The 22,597-nt window shown below is 35.6% G+C and overlaps 1 protein-coding gene across 2 annotated transcripts; it reads left to right on the forward strand.

Annotated features, from left to right (window-relative positions):
• The first annotated feature begins 221 nt into the window (after positions 1-221).
• On the forward strand, positions 222-12,831 carry LOC114276800 (ABC transporter G family member 3). 2 transcript variants are annotated; one of them, XM_028218641.2, is made up of 12 exons: positions 222-320; positions 1,040-1,631; positions 1,724-1,803; positions 2,205-2,491; positions 4,096-4,267; positions 4,580-4,693; positions 4,894-5,022; positions 8,878-9,069; positions 10,155-10,241; positions 11,199-11,471; positions 11,632-11,739; positions 12,400-12,831. In XM_028218641.2, the coding sequence occupies exons 2-12, from the start codon at positions 1,160-1,162 to the stop codon at positions 12,655-12,657; spliced, it is 2,172 nt and encodes a 723-aa protein (XP_028074442.1). In that variant the 5' UTR covers positions 222-320; positions 1,040-1,159; the 3' UTR covers positions 12,658-12,831. The 2 variants fall into 2 exon arrangements, with proteins under 2 accessions (XP_028074442.1, XP_028074443.1); XM_028218642.2 differs by having other exon boundaries at positions 265-706.
• The last annotated feature ends 9,766 nt before the right edge of the window (positions 12,832-22,597 follow it).

The raw sequence follows: 22,597 nt of genomic DNA on the forward strand, positions 1-22,597 counted from the left end.
TTAAGTGTAAAGGATATTATGGTCATTTACACAATCAAGTTAGCATTGTTTGGCTTAAATTAATGGGAGAGAAAATCTTAACAATATCAGAAAAAGCAAAGAAGATTTATGTAATTATTAAAATTAATTAATTTTTTTTTTTTTTTTTGTAATTGTTAGAAACGTAATGGGGGTGAGTGTAATTTACCCAAAAATAAACAACCGGAAAAGCGGGTCTAATTGATCCACTCACTATATAAATCAACACACTTCCTCATTCCTCACTCCTTTCACACACACACTCTCTCTTCTCTCTCTCCTTCAAGTTCGCTCAGATCCAGGTCAGTCCCCTTCTCTGTCTACCTCTCATTGTCTGCCACTGGGTTTCGATTCTTTTTAGTTTCTCTCTCTCTCTCTGTCTCTGTCTCTCTCTCTCTCTCTCTCTTTCATTCGAAGGGTTATGCATGTTGAAGCTTGGTTTCTTCAGTGACTGCTCATTGTTTACTGTGTTAGAACTAAATGGATTTCCCTTGTTGTGATTCAGTGAATGGTTCGTATGGGATTCGAATCAAATGAAATCACTGGTTCACTTGTTTTGTGATGTGTATCTGTATGTATATATGTGTATTTGGGTATTCCAGTATATTTGTGTAATTTGGGATTTGAGCTTTTGGGTTTCGTGGGTCATGCTCAATCATGAGAAATCTGGGGAAAAGAAAACAAAATGGTAGGCACTTGGAGTCTTGTGTTATTTAAGTTTAAACCGATGGAAAGTTTTCACACCAAGACAAAGAATATTGTTATGTTAGCTTGAGTGGCGGCTTTTCCCCTTAATGGGTCCCCATTAATCAAAAAGATTTATGACTTAATTTTTCACTGTATCTTCACCTTCTACTGTTTACAAGCAAAGACTGAATTTGCTTAAAAAAAATCATTATTTTATTTTCTGAATATTGAAATGTTTACAGATCAGAAAGTAACTTGAATTTTAGTTTTCAAGTTCAATTTTGCTTTTTTTTTTTTCTTCTTCTCATATTAGCTTAATTTATGTTGGATGCAGGTATAGCTGTTTCTAATGCTCAACAGGATTGAAGGCAACTATTGATTTTTGGAGTTATTTAAATGTTGTAGCTTGCTATTTGTCACAACAACTTAATGCTTTAGTTTTTGGAAAAGTCAAATGGAAGAAATTCAGACTCAATCTGATAACTACAGATCGTCATCTTCATCCGCGAGTAGTCCGGCAAGTAGGGTTCCATCAAGCAATTTTTTCTATCTGCGCAAACCCGGTTCGCTTAGACAACCGATATCCTTTGAGGATTCACCAGATTGGGATGACACCGATATTGAAGCTAGGGTGGAGGAAGGAGGTGACTCAATTAATGCTGCAACCACTCCGGCCTCACCCTCTCTTTCAAAGATTAATAGCGGGTCATTGCCATCCCCACCTTTACCAGAAGGTGCTGTTGTTGCAAGAAAGATTGCTGGGGCATCAGTTGTGTGGAGGGACTTGACTGTTACTATAAAGGGAAAAAGAAAGTATTCTGATAAGGTTGTGAAGAGCTCGAATGGTTATGCATTACCAGGCACAATGACAGTTATTATGGGTCCTGCCAAGTCTGGGAAATCGACACTATTGAGAGCTCTTGCAGGTTCGTAGCATTCAATTGATTGCCAATACTAAAAGTGCAAACCATTATGTAGATGGAATAAAACTAAAATTGATGTTTTCTTTGTAATTTAGGAAGGTTGCATGATTCGGACAAAATGTATGGTGAGGTGTTTGTGAGTGGGGAGAAATCACGTTTGCCATATGGGTCATACGTAAGTTCTAAATTATGTTTTGGTCATTGAATCTTATTTTAGTTATTTTCATTTACTCTGTGAATTCTATTGGGCTGTTGTCTTAATTTGGTATCTGTCTCAAGCCTGAACCGCGTAAATCTTTTTGTTCTTTGTTGTGTTTGTTCTGATCTTCTCATTATTTTCCTTCACTTTCTGAAGTTGCTTACTTGCACTATCCATGGAAATTCTGCATATTTTCAATTCCCCATAAATTGTTCTTGATGAGATTGGACTATTTTATCACTTGCAAATTTGCAACATAAAACGTCTTATCAACATATTATATTTATCTGACGGCCATCACTTTATTTTATTTATTTACTTATTTTTTGTGAGTCAGCAAATTCTGACACGGCATTTTATTTTTACCCAACTCACAGGGATTTGTTGATAGGGAAACCACACTTATTGGATCCCTAACTGTGCGTGAGTTCCTTTACTACTCGGCGCTGCTCCAGCTTCCTGGTTTCTTCTGTCAGAAAAAGAGTGTAGTAGAGGATGCCATCCTTGCTATGTCACTGGGTGATTATGCAAATAAACTCATAGGTGGCCACTGTTACATGAAGGGTCTTCCTAATGGTGAGAGAAGGCGTGTCAGTATTGCTCGGGAGCTTGTCATGAGACCACATATTCTCTTTATAGATGAGCCTCTTTATCATCTTGACAGGTTTGTTTGTTTATTTTTCCGCTGGTAATCTTTCTCTGGTTTAGGATTGGAAGGGTTTCAAGTGGAGTTTGGTATGCATGGCTTGAGTGATCTGCACTGCTTTATTATAAAAAAATTTCAATACATAATTACGTGTAGCACACTAGCCAGGGTGAATAAATTGAATGTTTAAATTCAGATTTTGTGGTTCTACTTACCTGGTATCTTGAGTGACATTGAGGTTTTCATGAATGGTCTAAACAAAGCCTAATTTAGAAGCTTATGCATTACTATGGTTTTCTTGAAATGATGAGATATGAACTGTCAAAGACATTAGTTTCATTATGTCTTGTGTTGCAATCTTGCATATAGACTGTAGGTCATCTTAATTTACAAAATGTAACAATTATTTTGTTTGGTGTAAAAAATATTTAAGAACACATAAGGTAACATTCTACTTTAACGTGCTACCAATGAACAAAATTCCATTCATGTTCCATTGAAACAGCTGGAACATTTTATGTTTCATAGGAAGCTAACATGAAACATTAGTGAAAATTAAAATTCTATTGTTTTCATAGTTGCATTTAAAAATTTATCGGCGTTCTTTAATCTACACATTTCTAAACCTTGTTCAAAGAAATGCCAAAAGTTGCCAAACTGAAGCATGTTTTAGGAGTTCTGTAGGTAGCTTGTTTATTTTACAAAAATGTAAAAGATGATATTTGTGGATGAGATGTTATGATTTTGTGAAGGATATGTATGGCTTATCATGTAGTGGTAGGTGTAAATACTATGTAGGTGTAACTAATATTCCATCCCTCACACACGTGTTTGTCTATCAATTTTGAACTTTAATATGCATTGTTTGTATACTGACGACAAGTTTTAACTTGCATGAAAAATTTACCATCTGTGCTGAATTACCTATGCGTGAACCATGGTTTGTAAATTCACATATTAATATGAGGCCTGACAAAAATGGACTTTGTATGCTAGTCTGAATCTAATTACTAAAAAGTTTTGGCATAGTATTTTGAAAAATATAGACATGTTTTTGGGCTTCATTGTTATATGCAAAGAACTTTGTTCTGAGAAAGGACCAAATTTTCAACTTCGAGGAAAGTGAAGGGAAAAAAGTTGAATGGTTCCTTGCTAAAAGTTGGTTGGGAATTGAAACTAATTATTATCAGGAGTTTGTGAATGCGTTTGTACTGTAATTATTACTTGACTAAAGGGTCTTGTTTGTTGTATTTTCTTTTTCTCTTCCCACTCATTCTCTTGCGTGTCAGTTATGTTCAGTGTCACACTTTCTCATACATTGAGAAGCCAGACCATAGCTTTATTTAATGGAACAGATATTTGGGATCCATTTAAAGAAAAAAATGTCTCTATATTGGTCTTTTCAAAGCATTCTTCCATTTAATTCTGAAGGATGTAGGAAAACTAATGGTCTAATAGTATTGCTTTTTTTGTTTATTTATTTTCGTATTTTTCCATTGAGTTTAATAGTCCGAGTGACTTGAGTTGGGAGGTCACAGTCCCTACAACTGCTATGTTCCATTTGTTGTATACCATGAGTTTTACTCCGTGATAAGTAAAAGGTTAGTTCTCCTTTTTTCCAGTGTGTCTGCACTTCTGATGATGGTTACGTTGAAGAAGCTTGCAAGCACAGGTTGCACTCTTATATTTACCATCAACCAGAGCAGCACAGAAGTATTTGGCCTCTTTGACCGGATCTGTCTGCTTTCAAATGGAAACACCTTGTTTTTTGGAGAGACATTAGCTTGTTTGCAGGTAATGCATCACTGGATACCATCCATTTGCATTCTTCAATCTTGAGTTTGTGTAAAGTTTTTTATTCAAGAGTTTGTGAGTCCATTATATGTGGGGCTACTTTCAAGTTTGGACATAATAATGGTCAAATTTAAGATGATTGTGGTAGTAAGAATAATGATATTGTGTTTTAATAATTACTATTACTATCGTTGTTATTAACGTTATTATTAATAATGTTGCTATGTTTGAAGATTTGAAGTCATCATTTATTTTCCTCCTCTAGGGTTATGTGTTTTATATTTATAACTAACATGCCTTTTGTTGATGAAGCACTTTGCAAATGCTGGATTTCCTTGCCCAATTATGCAAAGTCCTTCAGATCACTTTTTACGTGCAATAAATACAGACTTCGACAGGATCATTGCAATGTGCAAAAATTGTCAGGTACTTTCCGTGCTTGCTGTTTTATTGGTTGGATCAATAAGTTGGAGGTTGAACAGTCGTTTTCAACCTTTTTATGGAGCATAATTTTATTTTCCTATTTTTGTGATCTTTGGAGCTTGCAGGACTTAACTATATAACATGCTGTGAATTTTAGCACAAGTCACTCTCTCTCTCTCTCATGGACTAAATCATTTTCACAGGATGACCAGGGAGATTTTTCATCTGTAAATATGGACACTGCTGTCGCAATACGTACCCTTGAAGCAACTTATAAATCTTCAGCGGATGCTGCTGCAGTTGAGACTATGATACTAAAGCTCACTGAAAAGGTATGAGTGTCACTATATACATTTTTTGGTCCCATGTAGGCAGGTTTTCTGTATTCCGACTGAATTGTATGTCACATCATTTGAGTTACACATATCTGTACCTGCCACCAAGACTTGAGTCCATGTAACACATGACCTATGAACTTTGAATTCTGATAGCTTTTTTTTCTTGTTCTTTTTCTTTGGTGATAAAATGTATGGGGTTTCAGTTTCTTTAGAAAATAGTTAAGATGAAATCCAAGCTGTGGAGGGTTCAAAATCGAAGTTTCTAGTGAGAAATATGAGAAGATAATGGGCTACCCTTTCAGTTTATGGATGCCAAGAGAGCTCTGTTACCAGTTCTCTAATTTTCTGCCTTCCCCTTTCCTTTTGAATTTTTGATTATTTTTGGATTTACATCTGAAGCTGTACCCCAACTACACCATTTTTAGTGTCTGGTTTCTTATCATTCTTTTTCTGTTGTCTTATCTTTTGCCCTAAATGTAAGAATTTATGTATTATTGATTGATGTCTTGATTGATAGATTACAAGATTCATTAATTACAATTCCTATACAATCTATATATAGAAGAAAATGTGGTAGTAGGTGTAGTGGAGGTGATAGTGGGTTAGGTGAAGTGGAGTGTGTAGTGGAGTAGAGGTAGGTGAAGTGGAGTGTGTAGTGGAGTAGGTGAAGGTAATGTGGTAGTAGGTGTAGTGGAGGTGATAGTGGGTTAGGTGAAGTGGAGTGTGTAGTGGAGTAGAGGTAGGTGAAGTGGAGTGTGTAGTGGAGTAGGTGAAGGTAAAGATGGGAAATTCTAACAGCCCCCCGCAAACTCAAGGAGGAGAGAAACTAACCAACTTGAGTTTGGAGAGAGTAACAAAACAAGAAAATACATAAAAATAAAAAAGGATAGGAGACACTGTATGGTCGTGTCAGACCGTTGGTGAAGACACTGTATGGGGTGTCATAACGTTGTAGAGGACACTGTATGGTGGTGTCAGACCGATGTAGAAGACAGTTTATGGGGTCATGTCGGACCGTTGTAGAAGACAATGTTGTGACAGTTTACGGAGTCTTGCTGGACCCTTGTAGAAACTAACCGGAATCAATGTCGGGACAGTTTACAGAGTCTTGTCGGACCCATAAAGGAGCTAACCGGAATCAATGTCGGGACAGTTTACAGAGTCTTGTCGGACCCATAAAGGAGCTAACCGGAATCAATGTCGGGACAGTTTACAGAGTCTTGTCGGACACTTGTAAAAACTAACCGGAATCAATGTCGGGACAGTTTACAGAGTCTTGTCGGACTCTTAAAAAGTTGCACCCTCAAAAGGTGTGCCCAATTTTGTCAAAAGGCGTGCCCAATTCATCAAAAGGCGTGCCCAATTCATCAAAAGGCGTGCCATCAAAAGGCGTGTCCACTTTGTCAAAAGATGTGCCATGAAAAGGCGTGCCAGTTTGTCGGGCGGCAAGAGGCGCGCGATACGCGTGGCTGCCTCGGCTATTTAACCAAGACGAAGGCTGAGGCTGAGGCATACCATTCTGAAATCTCTGAAACCAACCCTTCGCTGAAAAAACTCTGCCTCTGCGGAGAGAGAAACTGTGGAACACTTTGTTGCCATTCTGTCACCAACCCTTCCGAACATTACCAGTCTGAAATTGCTATTTCGCTGAAACACTTAGCAACCCAAAAACATGGCCTCTTCTTCCCGTCCAGCTACCCAGAACCTGCTCACGCTCTTTCCAGAACTGAACGAGCCCACAAGAGAAATAACTGGTGCGGTGGCCAGTGAACCTCAACCAAACACCTCTGGTTTTGCTCCATTGAACTTTCCGATGCGGTCGGTGGAGCAAAAAATGGCGGTGCAAACTGATATTGAGGCTAATCAGTATACTCTGAAGTCATGCGTGGAAACCATGACGGCGGTCACAAATTTGTCGAACCGGCTGCAGAGTAGGACAAATGAGGTGCAGCATTTAAATTCCCAGCTGGCTCTGCTCCAACGCATGTATAAGGATGCGCGAGTAGAGATAAGTGTGCTGAAAGCAGAAAATAAGGAGCTGAAGCGGAAGGCCACTGTGATGTTCCGATTTGGAGGTCCGCCGTATGCTGCAGTGGAGGAGTATGGAGGAGTGAACGTGCTCGGCGGCGTAGGAAACACGGAGGCAGCACCGTCAAGGGCCGCCCAGGACGGAGGAAAGAAGAAGAGATCTGCAGCAGAGTAGAGAAGAAAAATCCCACTGTGGGTGTTGGGTGTGTTATGGTGGTTTTTTTTTTTTTTTTTTTTTTTTTTTTTTTTTTTTTTTTTTTCTCGTGTAAAATTATGATCGGGGTTGATCCTGACATGAATAAAATAAGTGTGTTTGGCAAACTCGAATGGTAGGTGTGGTAAGGCAGAAAAATCAACTGGAATGACTTTTTTTTTTTTTTTTTGTGAAAATAATAATAATAATAATAATAATAATAATAATAATAATAATAATAATATTAATATGGAAATCATGGAGTGGGCGGTGGTACAAAAATATTGTGTAGAAAAAGAGGGAGATGGTGGAAAAGAGAGGCCACTCATGCTATTAAAATAAATTAAGGAATTAAAAAAAGTGATATTGGTTTTGTTTTCAAAAAGATGGATTAAAATAAATATAAAAAAAGAAAAAGAAAGTGGAGACCATGATGAAAGGTGGGAACAAGTGTGCTGGTGCTGTGTTGTAATGGTCAGAAAGAGAGATAAGAAAATAAAATAAAATAAATTTCAAGGTGCTGTGTTGTAATGGCATTGAAATATCCACCATCATAAAGAGTATCAGTGGTGCTGCGTATGTTTATGAGCATTATTTGAGGCCTTTCTTTCTTAACCCACAGCAGACTGTTAACGTCTAGTATGTCCCAAGGAAGAAGGACATCTTCAGTAAGCCAGATGACATTCTAACTGCTGCTGAGAAGTACATAGAAGAACATGGCCCGGAAGCATTTGAGAAGCTTGTTAGCAAGGATAGGGAAACCAAGTTCAGGAGTAGCAATTACACGTATTTTGATGAGGACCACAGCTATTGAGCCTTGTTTGGCTGAGGGAAACACCTTTTTTCCGCTGCTGTTAGGAGTATCTTTCCGGTGGAGAAGCTGCTATGGACTATTTGGGGAGAGTGATGTCGAAAGCCGGAGCCTTGGATCTCGCCACCGGCGTCGGCGGAAAGATCGAGAAAGACGATGTTCTCTCCGCTGTCCAGAAGTATGAGCAGTATCACGGCTACTATGATGCCGAGAGAGAATGAGATGTTATGAAGATATGATGAGGAGGTAGGTATGTAGTAGACAATTCTAGCGGACTAGGTTGAGGTCCGGCGGGCGGCCAAGGCGAGGTTGCCGCCCGCCGGTGAAGCGAAAAAATATTAAATTCTTAACCTTGCTCTGATACCATGTAAGAATTTATGTATTATTGATTGATGTCTTGATTGATAGATTACAAGATTCATTAATTACAATTCCTATACAATCTATATATAGAAGAAAATGTGGTAGTAGGTGTAGTGGAGGTGATAGTGGGTTAGGTGAAGTGGAGTGTGTAGTGGAGTAGAGGTAGGTGAAGTGGAGTGTGTAGTGGAGTAGGTGAAGGTAATGTGGTAGTAGGTGTAGTGGAGGTGATAGTGGGTTAGGTGAAGTGGAGTGTGTAGTGGAGTAGAGGTAGGTGAAGTGGAGTGTGTAGTGGAGTAGGTGAAGGTAAAGATGGGAAATTCTAACACTAAATCATGCCCATTTTGCTTTTATCATGCATGGCCTCCAAAGCCCAAAATGAACGGCCATAATTATCAGATGGAGCTTCTATGAGTTGTCATGTGCCCTAACTTGTTACATGCAACTATTATCACAGGGAGGTCCATCTCTCAAAAGCAAGGGGAAGGCAAGCAATGCTACGCGAATTGCAGTTTTGACTTGGAGATCCTTATTGATTATGTCAAGGGAGTGGAAATACTACTGGCTTCGGCTGATTCTCTATATGCTTCTTACACTAAGTATTGGTACAGTATTTTCTGGACTAGGGCATTCCTTATCATCTGTTGTGGTGAGTTTCAGATATTCAAACTCAAACACCTTTCTTTCATTACAGAATTTAAATGATAATTAAGACGGCATGCAGTTGTTTCAAATGTTAATTATTTAAGAATATCCTTAGCTAAACTATGAGCAGTCTTCACCATACTTATCAAATCCCCACCTGATTTTAGGTCTAAAATTCAGTGTCTGTACATCATTTATTTCATTTCTTATTTTTTCCTTTTTATGTCCACAAATCACCTTTATTTATTTATTTATTTATTTTTAATATATATGTGCAATGGCGGCCAAATCCATTTGTCCACAAACCACAATGCCACTCTAATAATTTCATCTAGAAGTGGCATCCTCTGCTCCACATTGTTGTGCTATGTTTTGAAGTCCGTAATTCTGTTATTTATGCCTGTTTTATTCTATTTTTGGCTTATATGGATTATTACTAACGGATTCTTAAAGGCTACAAAAGATGTTTATGGGAAAACTGTTTTAAGATGAAGTAGGAGTGAAACTAAAGTAACAATGGCTTTTCATGGTGACTTTGTTGTGCAATTTGCTGGATATCATTGTGGGAGTGATTTGTAGAAGTCAAAACGCCAGCCTATGAGGTTGCAGAAGAAGTGTTTCTAGAAGTAGATTCCTCAGTGGCATACTCTTTGCCTTTTGGGATTTTTTTGGGAAAAATACCCTGAAAATACGGCAGTTATCCTTTCCAATTACGTAACCCTTTTTTAATTGTTTCAGTTTCCATTTCTGTTGTGTACGAACAATCCCATGGTGATGTTGCTTCTTGTTATTTTGTGATTACATAGGTAGGCTATACATTTCTTACAGAGGTTAAAATGCCCAAAATAGGCCCATGGAAATGTTGATACTGATTGTTAGGAAAAACACATGTTAAATTCTAGCTTGAAATTGCCAAATACACACTATTAATTTCTAGTTTGAAGTTCTAAAATACTCTACTATTAATCCTTGCTTAACCATTTGTTTTGAGCAGATTTTTCTCCTGTGCTTATCTATTTGCGTATTCTTCTTGTGTGTTTCTTGTGACATGCCTGACCTTTTCTCTATGACTGGCCTCTGAAATTGCAGACTAGAGTTGCCGCGATATTTGTATTTGTATCTTTTACTTCACTTCTAAGCATTGCTGGACTACCTGCACAAATGAAAGAAATGAAGGTAATAAGAGTTGCTATTTTCTCATTTATGTTGACTTCAAGTACCCTGTGGGATTGCCAATATGTGTTTCATTTGCATGGAAGCTTGCATTTGACAATCTTGGCTTTAAAGGGGCTATTGGGTCATTCATACTTGGCATTTAAGGAAGTTCTGAATAGTTTGAGTTGTGATGACACATACATATAATAATTAATAGTACATGCCAAGGATCAATAATGATTTAATACAACTAAAGGATGATTAAGGGAATTGGATTACCAATTTGCCATATGTGTTTATAGTCACTATTATATGCCTAAACCGCTGTATAGAGTAGCAATTGGGATTGCCATAACCACCTTGGCTTGAGTTCCTTTTCGAAGGGTTTAGTTAGTTACTCTCATCCATCCTGTAAGCTAACGAGTGCAATAGTGTTTTTTCAGTTTATTATCAATCATCATAAGGAAGAGTTCCATCAATCTTGAAGCTCTTAGTACTTTCGAAATCAATCATCTCAATATTTTTGCACAATTAATTCTAGTCATGGAATATATGGCTAAGCAAAATAGATAACCAATTTATTTGTACTTGCTTGAAACTTCCAGCTATATTTTTTTAATTCAAATAATTGTAACCTCTAGTTTTGCAAGCATGTTGACCTTTGGGGTGTAATTTTTATTTCTCTAACTGCCCTGTGAGTTCAATTATTTCCTGTTAAGAAAAAAGATTTAGAACTTCCACCAAAAAATAAAACTATAGAATTATCTTGGACAATATAGAAACATGGCATAAGTTTTATTACACAGATTCCCTTATAGTGCTAATTTTAGACATCTTGAAGCACTTGTTTATGATTTGGACAATAAATGGCATGCACAAATTGTGCCAAGGATTACATCATTGGTTTGAGAAGTTGCATAGTTGTGTCATTCATGCCCTTTACTCTATGACCTAATCATATTGCCGTTTATGATGCAGACATACACCTGTGAGCGGTCAAACCAGCATTCGGGGGCATTGGTTTTCTTACTTGGGCAGCTTCTCTCCAGTATCCCGTTCTTGTTCCTTATCTCCATTTCATCCGGTCTTGTCTTCTATTTCCTCATAGGGCTCCGAGATCAGTTCAGCTTGTTGATGTACTTTGTGCTGAATTTCTTCGCGTGCCTTTTAGTAAATGAAGGACTAATGCTGGCTGCTGTTGCCATTTGGCAAGACATATTTTGGAGTGTCTTGACTTTGGTGTGCATACATGTAAGTTCCAATGCACAATACTACCTCAAAGTTGTTATTTTATGGTGATTCAGGAGAGCTCATACAAGCATTTTTCATTGTTGACTATACCATGTACTAAGTTTCGTGGATGTATAAGACAATTGTTTTTAATCTGTTGGTCCACACGATGGCATTGCAGGTGTTACTGATGCTTTCGGCTGGCTATTTCAGAATTCGAAGTGCTTTGCCAGGACCAGTATGGATGTACCCAATATCGTATATTGCTTTCCACACATACTCTATCCAGGCAAGATGAACTTACTACAACATTCCATTTTTCTTCTTTTTTCCCCCAAAATATGATATACAATGTCCCTGTCTCCCTAAAATGTGCCATGAATCTGGAAACATGGTTTTACTGTCGAAATGTTCGCTATTTCAGTTTTCATTTTGGAATCGTTGGCCAGAAAGAGTAGTGTATGATTCTTTTTAATTTAATAAACTAGAATTGGCCCCAAAGTTTCCAAGTATTTGGGAGTAGATAGCAAATTATTTGTTTTGAGGTACCGTACCAAACCAAACCAAACCTAATTAAGCCTTGTGGCCCAATCAAGTGGTGACGGCTATAGAAACCTTTTTGGCCATTCTGCTCTATTGAGGGCTTTATACGCAGTTAAATTAAAAATTTATTTGTTGTGAGGTGTCTTGTATTTTTTACTATATTTATTATATGGCACCTTTTATGGAAGCAAAGGGCTGAGGCAGTTAGGCCAAGATAATTTTTCACCATTATGTTATACAATAGATATGTGTTCTGTTTGTTTGATTGTTTCTCTTTACTGTTATTGTTTTGATTTCTGCACAACATTATTGTTTATTATTGATATCATCATCTCCAATATATTCTATGTTATCAATATTGGCGGTGATGAATGAATATCATATCTGTTGCCCGCTTGTGCTTCAGGGGCTGTTGGAGAATGAGTACATCGGGACTTCCTTTGCAGTCGGGCAGGTAAGGACCATCTCTGGTTATCAGGCTCTTCAAAGCACATATGAAATATCTCCCAACAGTAATTCTAAGTGGGAAAATTTACTGGTGTTGTTCCTAATGGCGGTTGGGTACCGTATTCTTGTGTTTGTTTTGCTCCAATTTCGTGTTGGAAAGAACTTATCTGTGTGTAGATTTTTTCAGTGTAATCAGAACACAAACAATGCAAGATGAATGAAAGTACCGTCAGTATCTTTTGGTTGTTTCAGATTTTATAAAATCTTTGAATGTGTTATTGCATTTTTTGTACAAGTAGGTAAAGAAATCTGGAATGGAATATGAGTGCAAGTTTCTGAGATTTTCTGAGGCTGGTGAATATAAATTTATGCCTAATTTAGGCATTTGATATTGGGAAGTTGTCTGAGATGTTCTAAATAAGTGTATTTTTTGAGTTTTTATGAAATATGAGTTGGGTTTGAAGTGATGTGGTGGAGAGGTGATGCAAGTTAAATAAGATGATGTGACTTAAATAAGATAGTAACTTTTTGATTTTTTGACTTTATTAAGGGATGCCAAACCTAGCATATAAAGTCAAAATCTCTCTATTGAATCTTTGTTTGGTGAAAAGAATAGCTTAATTTATTTTTCTTCATAAACCTCCTAAGGAGAAAACACATAGAGTAAGGGCAAAATATTTTTTTTCCTTCTTAGACAATGTTGTCAAAGTAACATATTACTGTCAAATAGAGTAATTGTCAAACAGAGTAATATGTTATTGTGAGATAGAGTAACATGTTACTGTTAAACATCAATTTCAAATGTAATATTTTTTTTTTTAAAGAATTTTATAGTTCACATGAATCTTATTTAATAGATCTTGATGAGAGAATTTTAAAAATATTTATTTTGTTTGGTTTTAGTTTTTTGTAAACACTTTTCAGAAAATTTTATTTTTTTATTTTTCGTATTTTTTTTGCTTTTACAGAATTTTTTAATATTTTAAACACACTTGACATAAAATATACTTAAAAACTATAATTTTTGTGAAAAAAATATTTAGAAAGCTCATTAAAAAAAAAATAAAAATGAAATTTCAGTATATTTGTTTTTGTATTTTTTTGTATTTATTAATTTTTTAAAATATTTTTTTATAAATATTTTTCTTTTTAGATACATTTAAGTAAGGTATATCTAAAAAAGTAAAAAAAATGTTTCAAATTTTAAAAATATTCATTAAAAAAGAAACACAAAAAACAAAAAATTTAATTTTCAAAAAATTGAAACCAAACATACTGATCAATTTTATTAAAAATCGATATTTACATCAAAGTTATATTATTTTAAAGTTTAATATTTTGATAATAGTAATATTTATTGGACTTTTTAAAGAAAACTTTTTGTGCTTGTTCTTAATGTATTAAAATTTTTATTATAAAGGAATTTTGACCAAATCTCCTTTGATATTTGGGTTGATATTTTTTATTCCATGTTTACATTATAGGTTTATTCATAAAATAATTGATCGAACTTCTTAAAGAAAACTTTTTGTACTTGTTCTTAATGTATTAAAATTTTTATTATAAAGGAATTTTGACCAAATCTCCTTTGATATTTGGGTTGATATTTTTTATTCCATGTTTACATTATAGGCTTATTCATAAAATAATTGATCTATTCTCATGAAAAATGTTTTAGAGCTCTAAAGTAGCATTAATTTGTTTTCTTCCTCCTTCTGTTTTGTCTTTTTTTTTTTGTTTTTTTTTTTTGGGGGGGGGTGTGCCAGCTCAGTTGAGCTGCTATTAGAGCAGCTCTACTAAAGCTCTCTAGCAAAGCTGTTCTCATATAATTTGATACGTTCTTCTTATATACATTCAAGATAATTAGTTTGATCCAGTAATCATAAACAAATGATTTTATAAGGCCATCTCAAGGTGCAACAACTTTATTATTATTATTTTTTTAATGTAATTATATGTTTTTCAATATTTTTAATAATTTTTTTTATTTTATTCTTATGTTTGAGAGAAAAATTTACTAATTAAATCTTGAGCTTAGACGATAAATCTAATTAAAATTTTTTTTTATCCAAAAGTTTAGACACATAATATATTCATACAGACACCATTCTACATAATAACCAAACTTTCTTAAAAAGTTCACGAGTTTGTTTGTTTAGAATCACTCTCTTATTAGACGGTAAATCTAATTTTAAATATTTTTAATTTGTTTACTTGTATATTTTAAAAATAATTTTACAATTTGAGAGTTTGGGATAATTTGATATTTTCTGTAATTGAGTACATGTGTGTGAGAGAAAAAGTGATTGAGAAGGAGAGATAAGAAAGAAAAAGTGATTGATTGATATGTAATAGAGAGAAAAGTAATTTTGAAATTTTTTTGAAAAAATTTGTAACCAAACATATTTTTGAAAATTTTCTTCTAAAAACATGTTTTAAAATACAAACTAAACACACTCGTAACCTTTTTTAATGTTAGATGCACATGATATATATATATATATATATATATAAAATATTTTAAGAAAAATCAGTGAGACCTCAATTTTGAAACAATCCCGTTACAGACCCCCAGTGACATGGCGACCCCCAGTGACATGGTGATGAGGTGGCAGCTGATTTGTAAACACAGTTGAGGAAAAAAAAAAATGGAAAAAACGGAAATTTCTGTCTTCCCTTGTCTGTCCTCAACTCTTGCCGCCATCCTCGTCTATCCTCGTCTGTCTTCCCTCGCCTATCCTCACCTCTCGTCGCCATCCTCCTCCTCCTCCACCATAGCTCGCCGGGAATTTCTGCAAAAGTGTATTCTGGACAACGGCCATTGTTTTGAGCAATATCAGATTACTCGCTCTCATCCATCCTCAGAATTCCTGTAATTTTGCTCTGTCTAGTTTTGCTCTGCTCTGTCTCTGTCCATCAATCTGGTTTATGAGGTAAAAAATCAATTTCATATGCTAATCCAACTTGAGTTCTCTTTCAGTTATATGCTAATTCTGAAATCTGAAATATAATCTGTAAACTCTAATCAATTTGTCATTTTGGACAAGAGTTGTGTTTTTTAGGTAAATTACTGAAATTAATTCTAATCAATTTGTCATTCTTTGTGTGTAAACATATTATGCACACAGTTACTTGTAATTGTAAATTCGGTACAAGGAAGGAAATCTGAAATTAATTCTAATCAATTTGTCATTTTGGACCTATGAAATTTGAAATATAATCTGGAAACATAATATGAAATATAATCTATCATTTTGGACCTATGATTAACTGTGGTTATTTTATGAGTAATTGTTATATAATATGAAATATGAAATTTGGGCAGTGTTATATAATCTGTAATCTGAATATAAGTAATTTGAAGACATTTTTGTGAGATAATTAAACAGTGTAGTTCCATAATCTGTAAAAAGTTTATATGAAAGTTGGTGAGAAAAGTAATGTGAGATAAGTAATTTTGTGAGATAAGTAATGTGAGATATGAAATTTGGTTCACAATTATGAATAGTTCCATAATATGTAAACTGTGTAGTTCGATAATCTGTAAAGAGTTTATATAAAATCTGAAATATGAAGTTTAGTTCCATAATCTATAAACAGTATTTTTGTTTGGGCATTGTTACGGAAATGATATTTGTTTAATTGTTATTTCAGTACGCAAAGTGGAAAAATGGAGGTTGATTCAAATGTTGGTGAGAATCCTTTAATAAATGAGGGCGAACACGTTGAAGAACCTAAGAAGGGTATGTGTTTTACCTCAAGGGAAGAGGTGTACACATTTTATGGAAAATATGCTAAGCATGGATTTTCTATAGCTCATAGAGCACAACATTTTGGAGATGATGGGCAATTGCTAAACTTTGCAATTGAATGTTCTCGAGCGGGGCAGAGAAAAAAGACATTAGAAGTCAACCCTCTGAAGCCATGTTTGTCCACAAAAATTGGTTGCACAACAAGGGTACGAGGTAGTGTATAAAAGGATGAGAGATATAAACTAACCACAGTTAACCTTGAGTATAATCATGATTTGATTCCCATCGACTCACGTCATTTTGCAATGAATAAGAAAATTCTTACTCCTGTGAAGAGAATATTAGAAATTAATGATCAAGCAGGGATTGGGGTGTCTACGAACTTTCATTCAATGGTTGTTGAAGCGGGGGGATACGAGTCATTGACATTTGACGAGCGAGATGCAAGAAATTACATTGAGAGAGCTAGAAGGTTGACGCTTGGGGAAGGTGATGCCGAATCACTTCAAAGTTATTTTATGAGGATGCAAGCACATAGTGAGAGATTCTTTTATGTGATTGATGTTGATGAGGAGTTTCGCATTAGAAACTTGTTTTGGGCTGATGCAAGGAGTCAGGCGACTTATGAAGCATTTGGAGATGTCGTTTCATTTGACACAACTTATTTGACGAACAAATATGACATGCCATTTGCTCCATTTGTCGGAGTTAATCACCATGGACAGTCCATTTTGCTTGGTTGTGGATTGTTGTCTAGTGAAGACACTAACACATTTGTTTGGCTATTCAAGTCATGGTTAAGTTGCATGTCAAATCATTCTCGAAAAGCTATCATAACTGATCAGTGTAGAGCTATGCAAAATGCTATAGAAATTGTGTTTCCACAAGCTCGACATCGGTGGTGCTTATGGCATATCATGAAGAAAATTCTGGAGAAGTTGAAAGGATATGCTTAGTATGAAGCCATAAAGTTGGCTATGCAAAATGCAGTTTATGACTATCTGACAAGAGCTGAATTTGAGAGTAAATGGGAAGAGATGCTTGCAACATTCAATCTTTATGATAATGAGTGGTTGGGGGTACTATATGATTAGCGGAATCGATGGGTACCTGTCTATGTTAAAGACATTTTTTGGGCTGGCATGTCAACTACACAACGAAGTGAAAGTATGAATGCATTTTTTGATGGATATGTAAATCCAAAAACTACATTGAAGCAATTCATTGAACAATATGACAATGCCTTGAGAAATAAGGTAGAGAAAGAGAAGAAAGCAGACTTCAAGTCTCGACACAAATTGTTTGATTGCCTAACTATATACGGGTTTGAGAAGCAATTTCAACAAACCTACATCAATGCGAAATTCAAAGAAGTTCAAGGAGAGTTGAAGAGATTAGTTTACTGTCAGGCGGTGATTGTGAAAGAGGAGGGATCAATTTCTACATATAATGTCCAAGAAGCGATGGTAGGTTCTGAGAAGATGAAGCATGTGGACTTTGTTGTCTATTTTAATTCAATTGAATGTGAAGTTCAATGCATATGTCGGTTGTTTGAGTTTAGAGGCATTATGTGTGCTCACTCACTCGCTGTGCTTGTCAGAAGATGCATAAATGAGGTGTCAAGTAAGTACATTTTGCCTCGGTGGAGAAAAGATGTGGATAGAGAATACGCATGCATCAAAACCACATACACCGGCTTTGGGAATGATTTCAATGCAAGTACCTATGAGAGGATGAACAAAAAATTGATTGCCATTGTACAACTTGCTGGGAACTCTGAAGGCAAAACTAGAATTGTAGACCTTGGGTTGGATGAAATCAAGGAGAGAGTCATGAAAGAAGAATCCGGTGATGGGAGTAATTTACCATGTTCAACAAGAAGTCCGATTCACACCGGTTCTACACAAGGAGGTACTAGTAGGAAGCTGATTAGTCCTTTGGTTGCTCAGCGAAGAGGTCGTCCAGTTACGAAACGGAAGGTTGCCAAAGTAGATCAAATTGTTAATCGGTTCAAGGCAACGACAAAAAAACAAACAAAAGCAAAGGTAAAATGTGTATTCAAATGTTTTTTTTGACAAAGTCTATTGAAGTATGTAAAAGCAATTCATAAATTTCAATCTGTAATTATTCTTCAAAACATACAGGCTGCTGAGTTGTTCCGATTTGAACCTCAAGCTCAAGCTCAAACACCGTATTATCCTTATATGGTTGGCACAGAAAATAGTATGTATGTACCGGTACGTGTTCCAAAGAGGCCTTCATGTACTTTTACAAAATGTATTCGAAAGAGTACTTCATGTACTTTTGCAAAGTGTATTATTCTAACATGTACTTTTTGCAATGAATTGTCATAGGTGGCCCATGGTATTGGAGGCACATCTCTTACTCCATCGGACTTCATAAGTGGCACACAGGGAAGTTTGATAAGTGCTCCAACTCAGATTTATGGTTCTGCATCGGGAAGCTTGGATATTACAGACTTGTTTGACTAGTTTCTATGTATTCCAACTGTTTGTTTTTGAGATTGGAAATTATGTAGTCTACTAATCTGAGTTGTTTACTTTGATGTTGAAAAGATTGGAAATTATGTAGTCTATTATCATGAGTTTCAAACTTTGATGTTGAAAAGATTGGATATTATGTAGTCTACTATTATGAGTTTCAAACTTTGATGTTGAGAAGATTGGAAATTATGTAGTCTATTAATTTGAGTTTCAAACTTTATTTTTGAGATGGTAGGTTATGTTACAACTTTGTTATTGAGATTCAAACTTTGTTATTTAATATACAATGTTTATTTAGCAGTCCTTTGTATTAAACAATGTTTATTGAACAGTTTTCATGTATTCAACCATGTGTATTCAATAGTTTCTCTGTATTTAACAATGCATATTTAATGGTTTCCCTGTATTCAACAATGTATATTAAATAGTTTTGCTGTATTCAATTTACCATGTTCAATAGTTTACCTGTATTCAACAATAGTTACTTGTATTCAACAGTTTCCTGTATTTAACAATGTCCATTCAATGAGTATTGAAGAAAGTGTACAAATTTGAACAAGCCATTTTCTATTCCACTAACCACAAAAGAGGTACAATAAGTAGGTTTCAATACATAACAAAATATAATTTCCTCCAAAACATCACAAAAGTATTAAGTCTACTTGAACTTGTACATTGACATCTACTTCTACTTATTACATATTCATAAGTTTAAAGGCACCAATTACAAACAACACGGACAACATATATATCAACTTTTGCATCTTTACGTTCTGAATCCAAAGTTGTTTTGTCATCTGTATTTGTTGTTTAGTCATAGCTCGAAGTTGTTCGGTCATAACTTGTTCGCCGACAGTTGGGACTTCGTCTCTTTGAATTTGATGACCTCCATATTCTGGATTCGTAGGTAAACACCATCCGATAAAACCACAAACATTACAATAGTAGAATAACTTGTTCTTGTTTTGATCGGTTTGTGATATTTTGATGGTGGCCTTTTTATTACATGTACGACAATTTTTGTTGACGTATGTCAACCAACCTGAGCTACTGCCACTGACACTTGAACTTGACATCTGCAAAGAGGGATAAATAGCAAGTTAAGTAAAGTTAATAAGTTAAGTTAAGGGAGAATGCTGGAATTATTTCCTTACAAGTATTTCTGATGAAAAATAATTAGGAAAATGGTATGAAGTGAAAATCTGATTCAGTTTCACAACTCACCTGTTTCAGCTTCACAAGGCTGAAAGTGATAGAGGAGTCCTGTAGCTGATCCATTATCTAAGTAGAAGAAGTTCTTATACAATCCTTCATTTTCCCCTTGCTGGTTTCATCCTTGTGTGTGCATGCTCCAGAAACAAAAGTTGTGTTTTTTAGGTAAATTACTGATCAGATCCACCTGCAGCATGCACACACAGGTCCAGCTGCTAGAAAAATCTAAAAAATTAATGATTTTTCAGGTGAATTACCTGTTAATAGATACATAGATATTTTTTTGGTTCCTTGTTTTTTCAGGTTTTTAGGTTTGATAGATAGATAGATAGATAGATAGGTAGATACAGGTTAACAGGTTTGCTAAATTGCTAAATTGCTAATACAGGTCAACAGGTTTGCTAATACAGGTCAACAGGTTTGCTAAAATTCTAACAGGTCAACAGGTTTGCTAGATAGATAAAATTCCAACAGGTTTGCTAAATTACTAATACAGGTCAATAGGTTTGCTAAAATTCCAATAGGTCAACAGGTTTGCTAAATTGCTACAGGTCAAACACATGGTGATGAGGTGCAATTATTTGAATTGGTTTTCACTCTTCATTATAACCAATTGCTTATAATTTTCAGGTTTTCATAATTGCTTATAAGCAATTACAAATCTGTTGACTTGTATCTATCTTGGTTTTCATAATTGATTATAAACAATTGCTTATAATCAAGGGTGCTTTAAACCTGAAATTGATTAAACAGGTTTTCACTCTTGATTATATATGTTTAATCAATAAGTTATGCATTGGAGAAATTAAACCAATTCAAAAAGGTAAATGATTAGATTAAACATTTTGTTGGGGAATTTCATCGAACATGTTTAAGGCAATGTAAGACTCCAAATGAAAAGGCCGCAATTCGTAAATGAAAATGCCACAATTCCCAAATGAAAAGGAAATTTATGAAAAGGAATTTCAAATCAAGGTTTTCATCGAAACAGGAATTAGATAGATAGATAGATATATATATACGCAGATATACATACAGACAGTCGGGGCTTCACAGATAGATATATATACAGAGAGGGAAAGAGAGAGTGAAATTTATGCAGATATACCTGTTATATATACGCAGATAAATTATAACATTCAGTTTCGTTTAAATTTACCTCTTAATCTCGTCATTCTTCTCGTCAGATGAGAGCGAAAGAGAGACAGACAGATTAGGGAACGGGCTGTCGGTGTCGGAGTGAAGGGAAGGAGTGGTCGCCGGCGTCGAAGTGGGAGTCAGGCGTCGGAGTGGGAGGTCAATAGTTGTTACCATTGGAGCGAAGACATATACGTGTTTGAAGGGGGAGGGGGGGAAATTTCAAAATGAAATGTGAACCTGTGTGCTTGGGTCTATTAACAGATACATAGATTTTCAGTCGCATGACAATCACGTGAGTGCCACCTCACTGGGGGTCACTGGGGGTCGGAAAAACTGGGGGTGAGAAGCATTTTTGATTTTGAAAACCCCCACCTTTCCTAAAGTGATTTAAACCATTCATGTTTTTTTTTTTTTTTTTACATAAATAGTCTACATCATTTTACAGGCGGCGAAAATTTCAAAAGATAGGAATCCCAATCATTATTGATATTTTAAATGGGAGGTAATAATTATACTAACCAACCATGGTTCATGCCGGAACCAAGTTTCTTCCCATTAAAATATTCATCCATGTTCATGTCGATCATTATAATTACTAACCAACCATGATTTCACTACGCCAAAACAGGGCATTAACGGCGGTTTTTTTAACGGCAGTAACGAAAACCGCCGTTGATACCGCCGTTAATGTATCATTAACGGCGGTTTCGTTACCGCCGTTAAAAAAACTGCCACTAAAAGTGTCTTTAACGACGGTAATGAAACCCACTTTTAACGGCGGTAACGAAATCGCCGTTAATGCCCACTTTTAATGGCGGTAACAAAACCGCCGCTAATGTCCAATCATTACCGCCGTTAATGACGACGGTCTTTGCCGGCGAAGCTCCGGCGAAACTCCGGCGTGCTCCGGCGAAATTCTGGCGAGCTCCGGCGAAACCATCTACAATAAAGTAAAAGTATTGTTTAAATATTTATTTAGGGAATATATTTCATGAAGAGTGGCTATGGCAGAGTGGTTGGTGTTGGTAGATGAGAGGTCTTGGGTTCAAAACTTGGGGAGTGCAAGAAGAAAGAATTATTTTTTGAAAAATTTAAATCTATTTACGGCGGTAAAAAACCGCCGTTTTTGGTCGACTTTTAACGACGGTAATTTGCCTTTTTATGACGGTTTCACTTTTTTCGACACACGCATAAACGGCGGTAACGAAACCGCCGTTAATACCGCCGTTAAAGGCTTTAACAGCGGTTTTACAGCCTTTAACGGCGGTAAAAAACCGTCGCTAAAGCCCAATTTTGGCGTAATGTGTCCATCCATGGTTCATGTCCATCATTAAAATAATTACTGGTTCATGTCGGAACCAAGTTTCTTTCCATTAAAATAATTACTAACCAACCATGATTCATGTTCATCATGTCCATCCATGGTTCATGTCCATCATTATAATTACCAACCCGCCATCGTTCATGTCCATTATTAAAATAATTACTGGTTCATGTCCATCCATGGTTCATGTCCATCATTAAAACTTTTATAAGATAATTTAGTCGA

The sequence above is a fragment of the Camellia sinensis genome, chromosome 14, assembly GCF_055761805.1.
Source record: "Camellia sinensis isolate YWXY chromosome 14, ASM5576180v1, whole genome shotgun sequence".
NCBI lineage: Eukaryota > Viridiplantae > Streptophyta > Magnoliopsida > Ericales > Theaceae > Camellia > Camellia sinensis.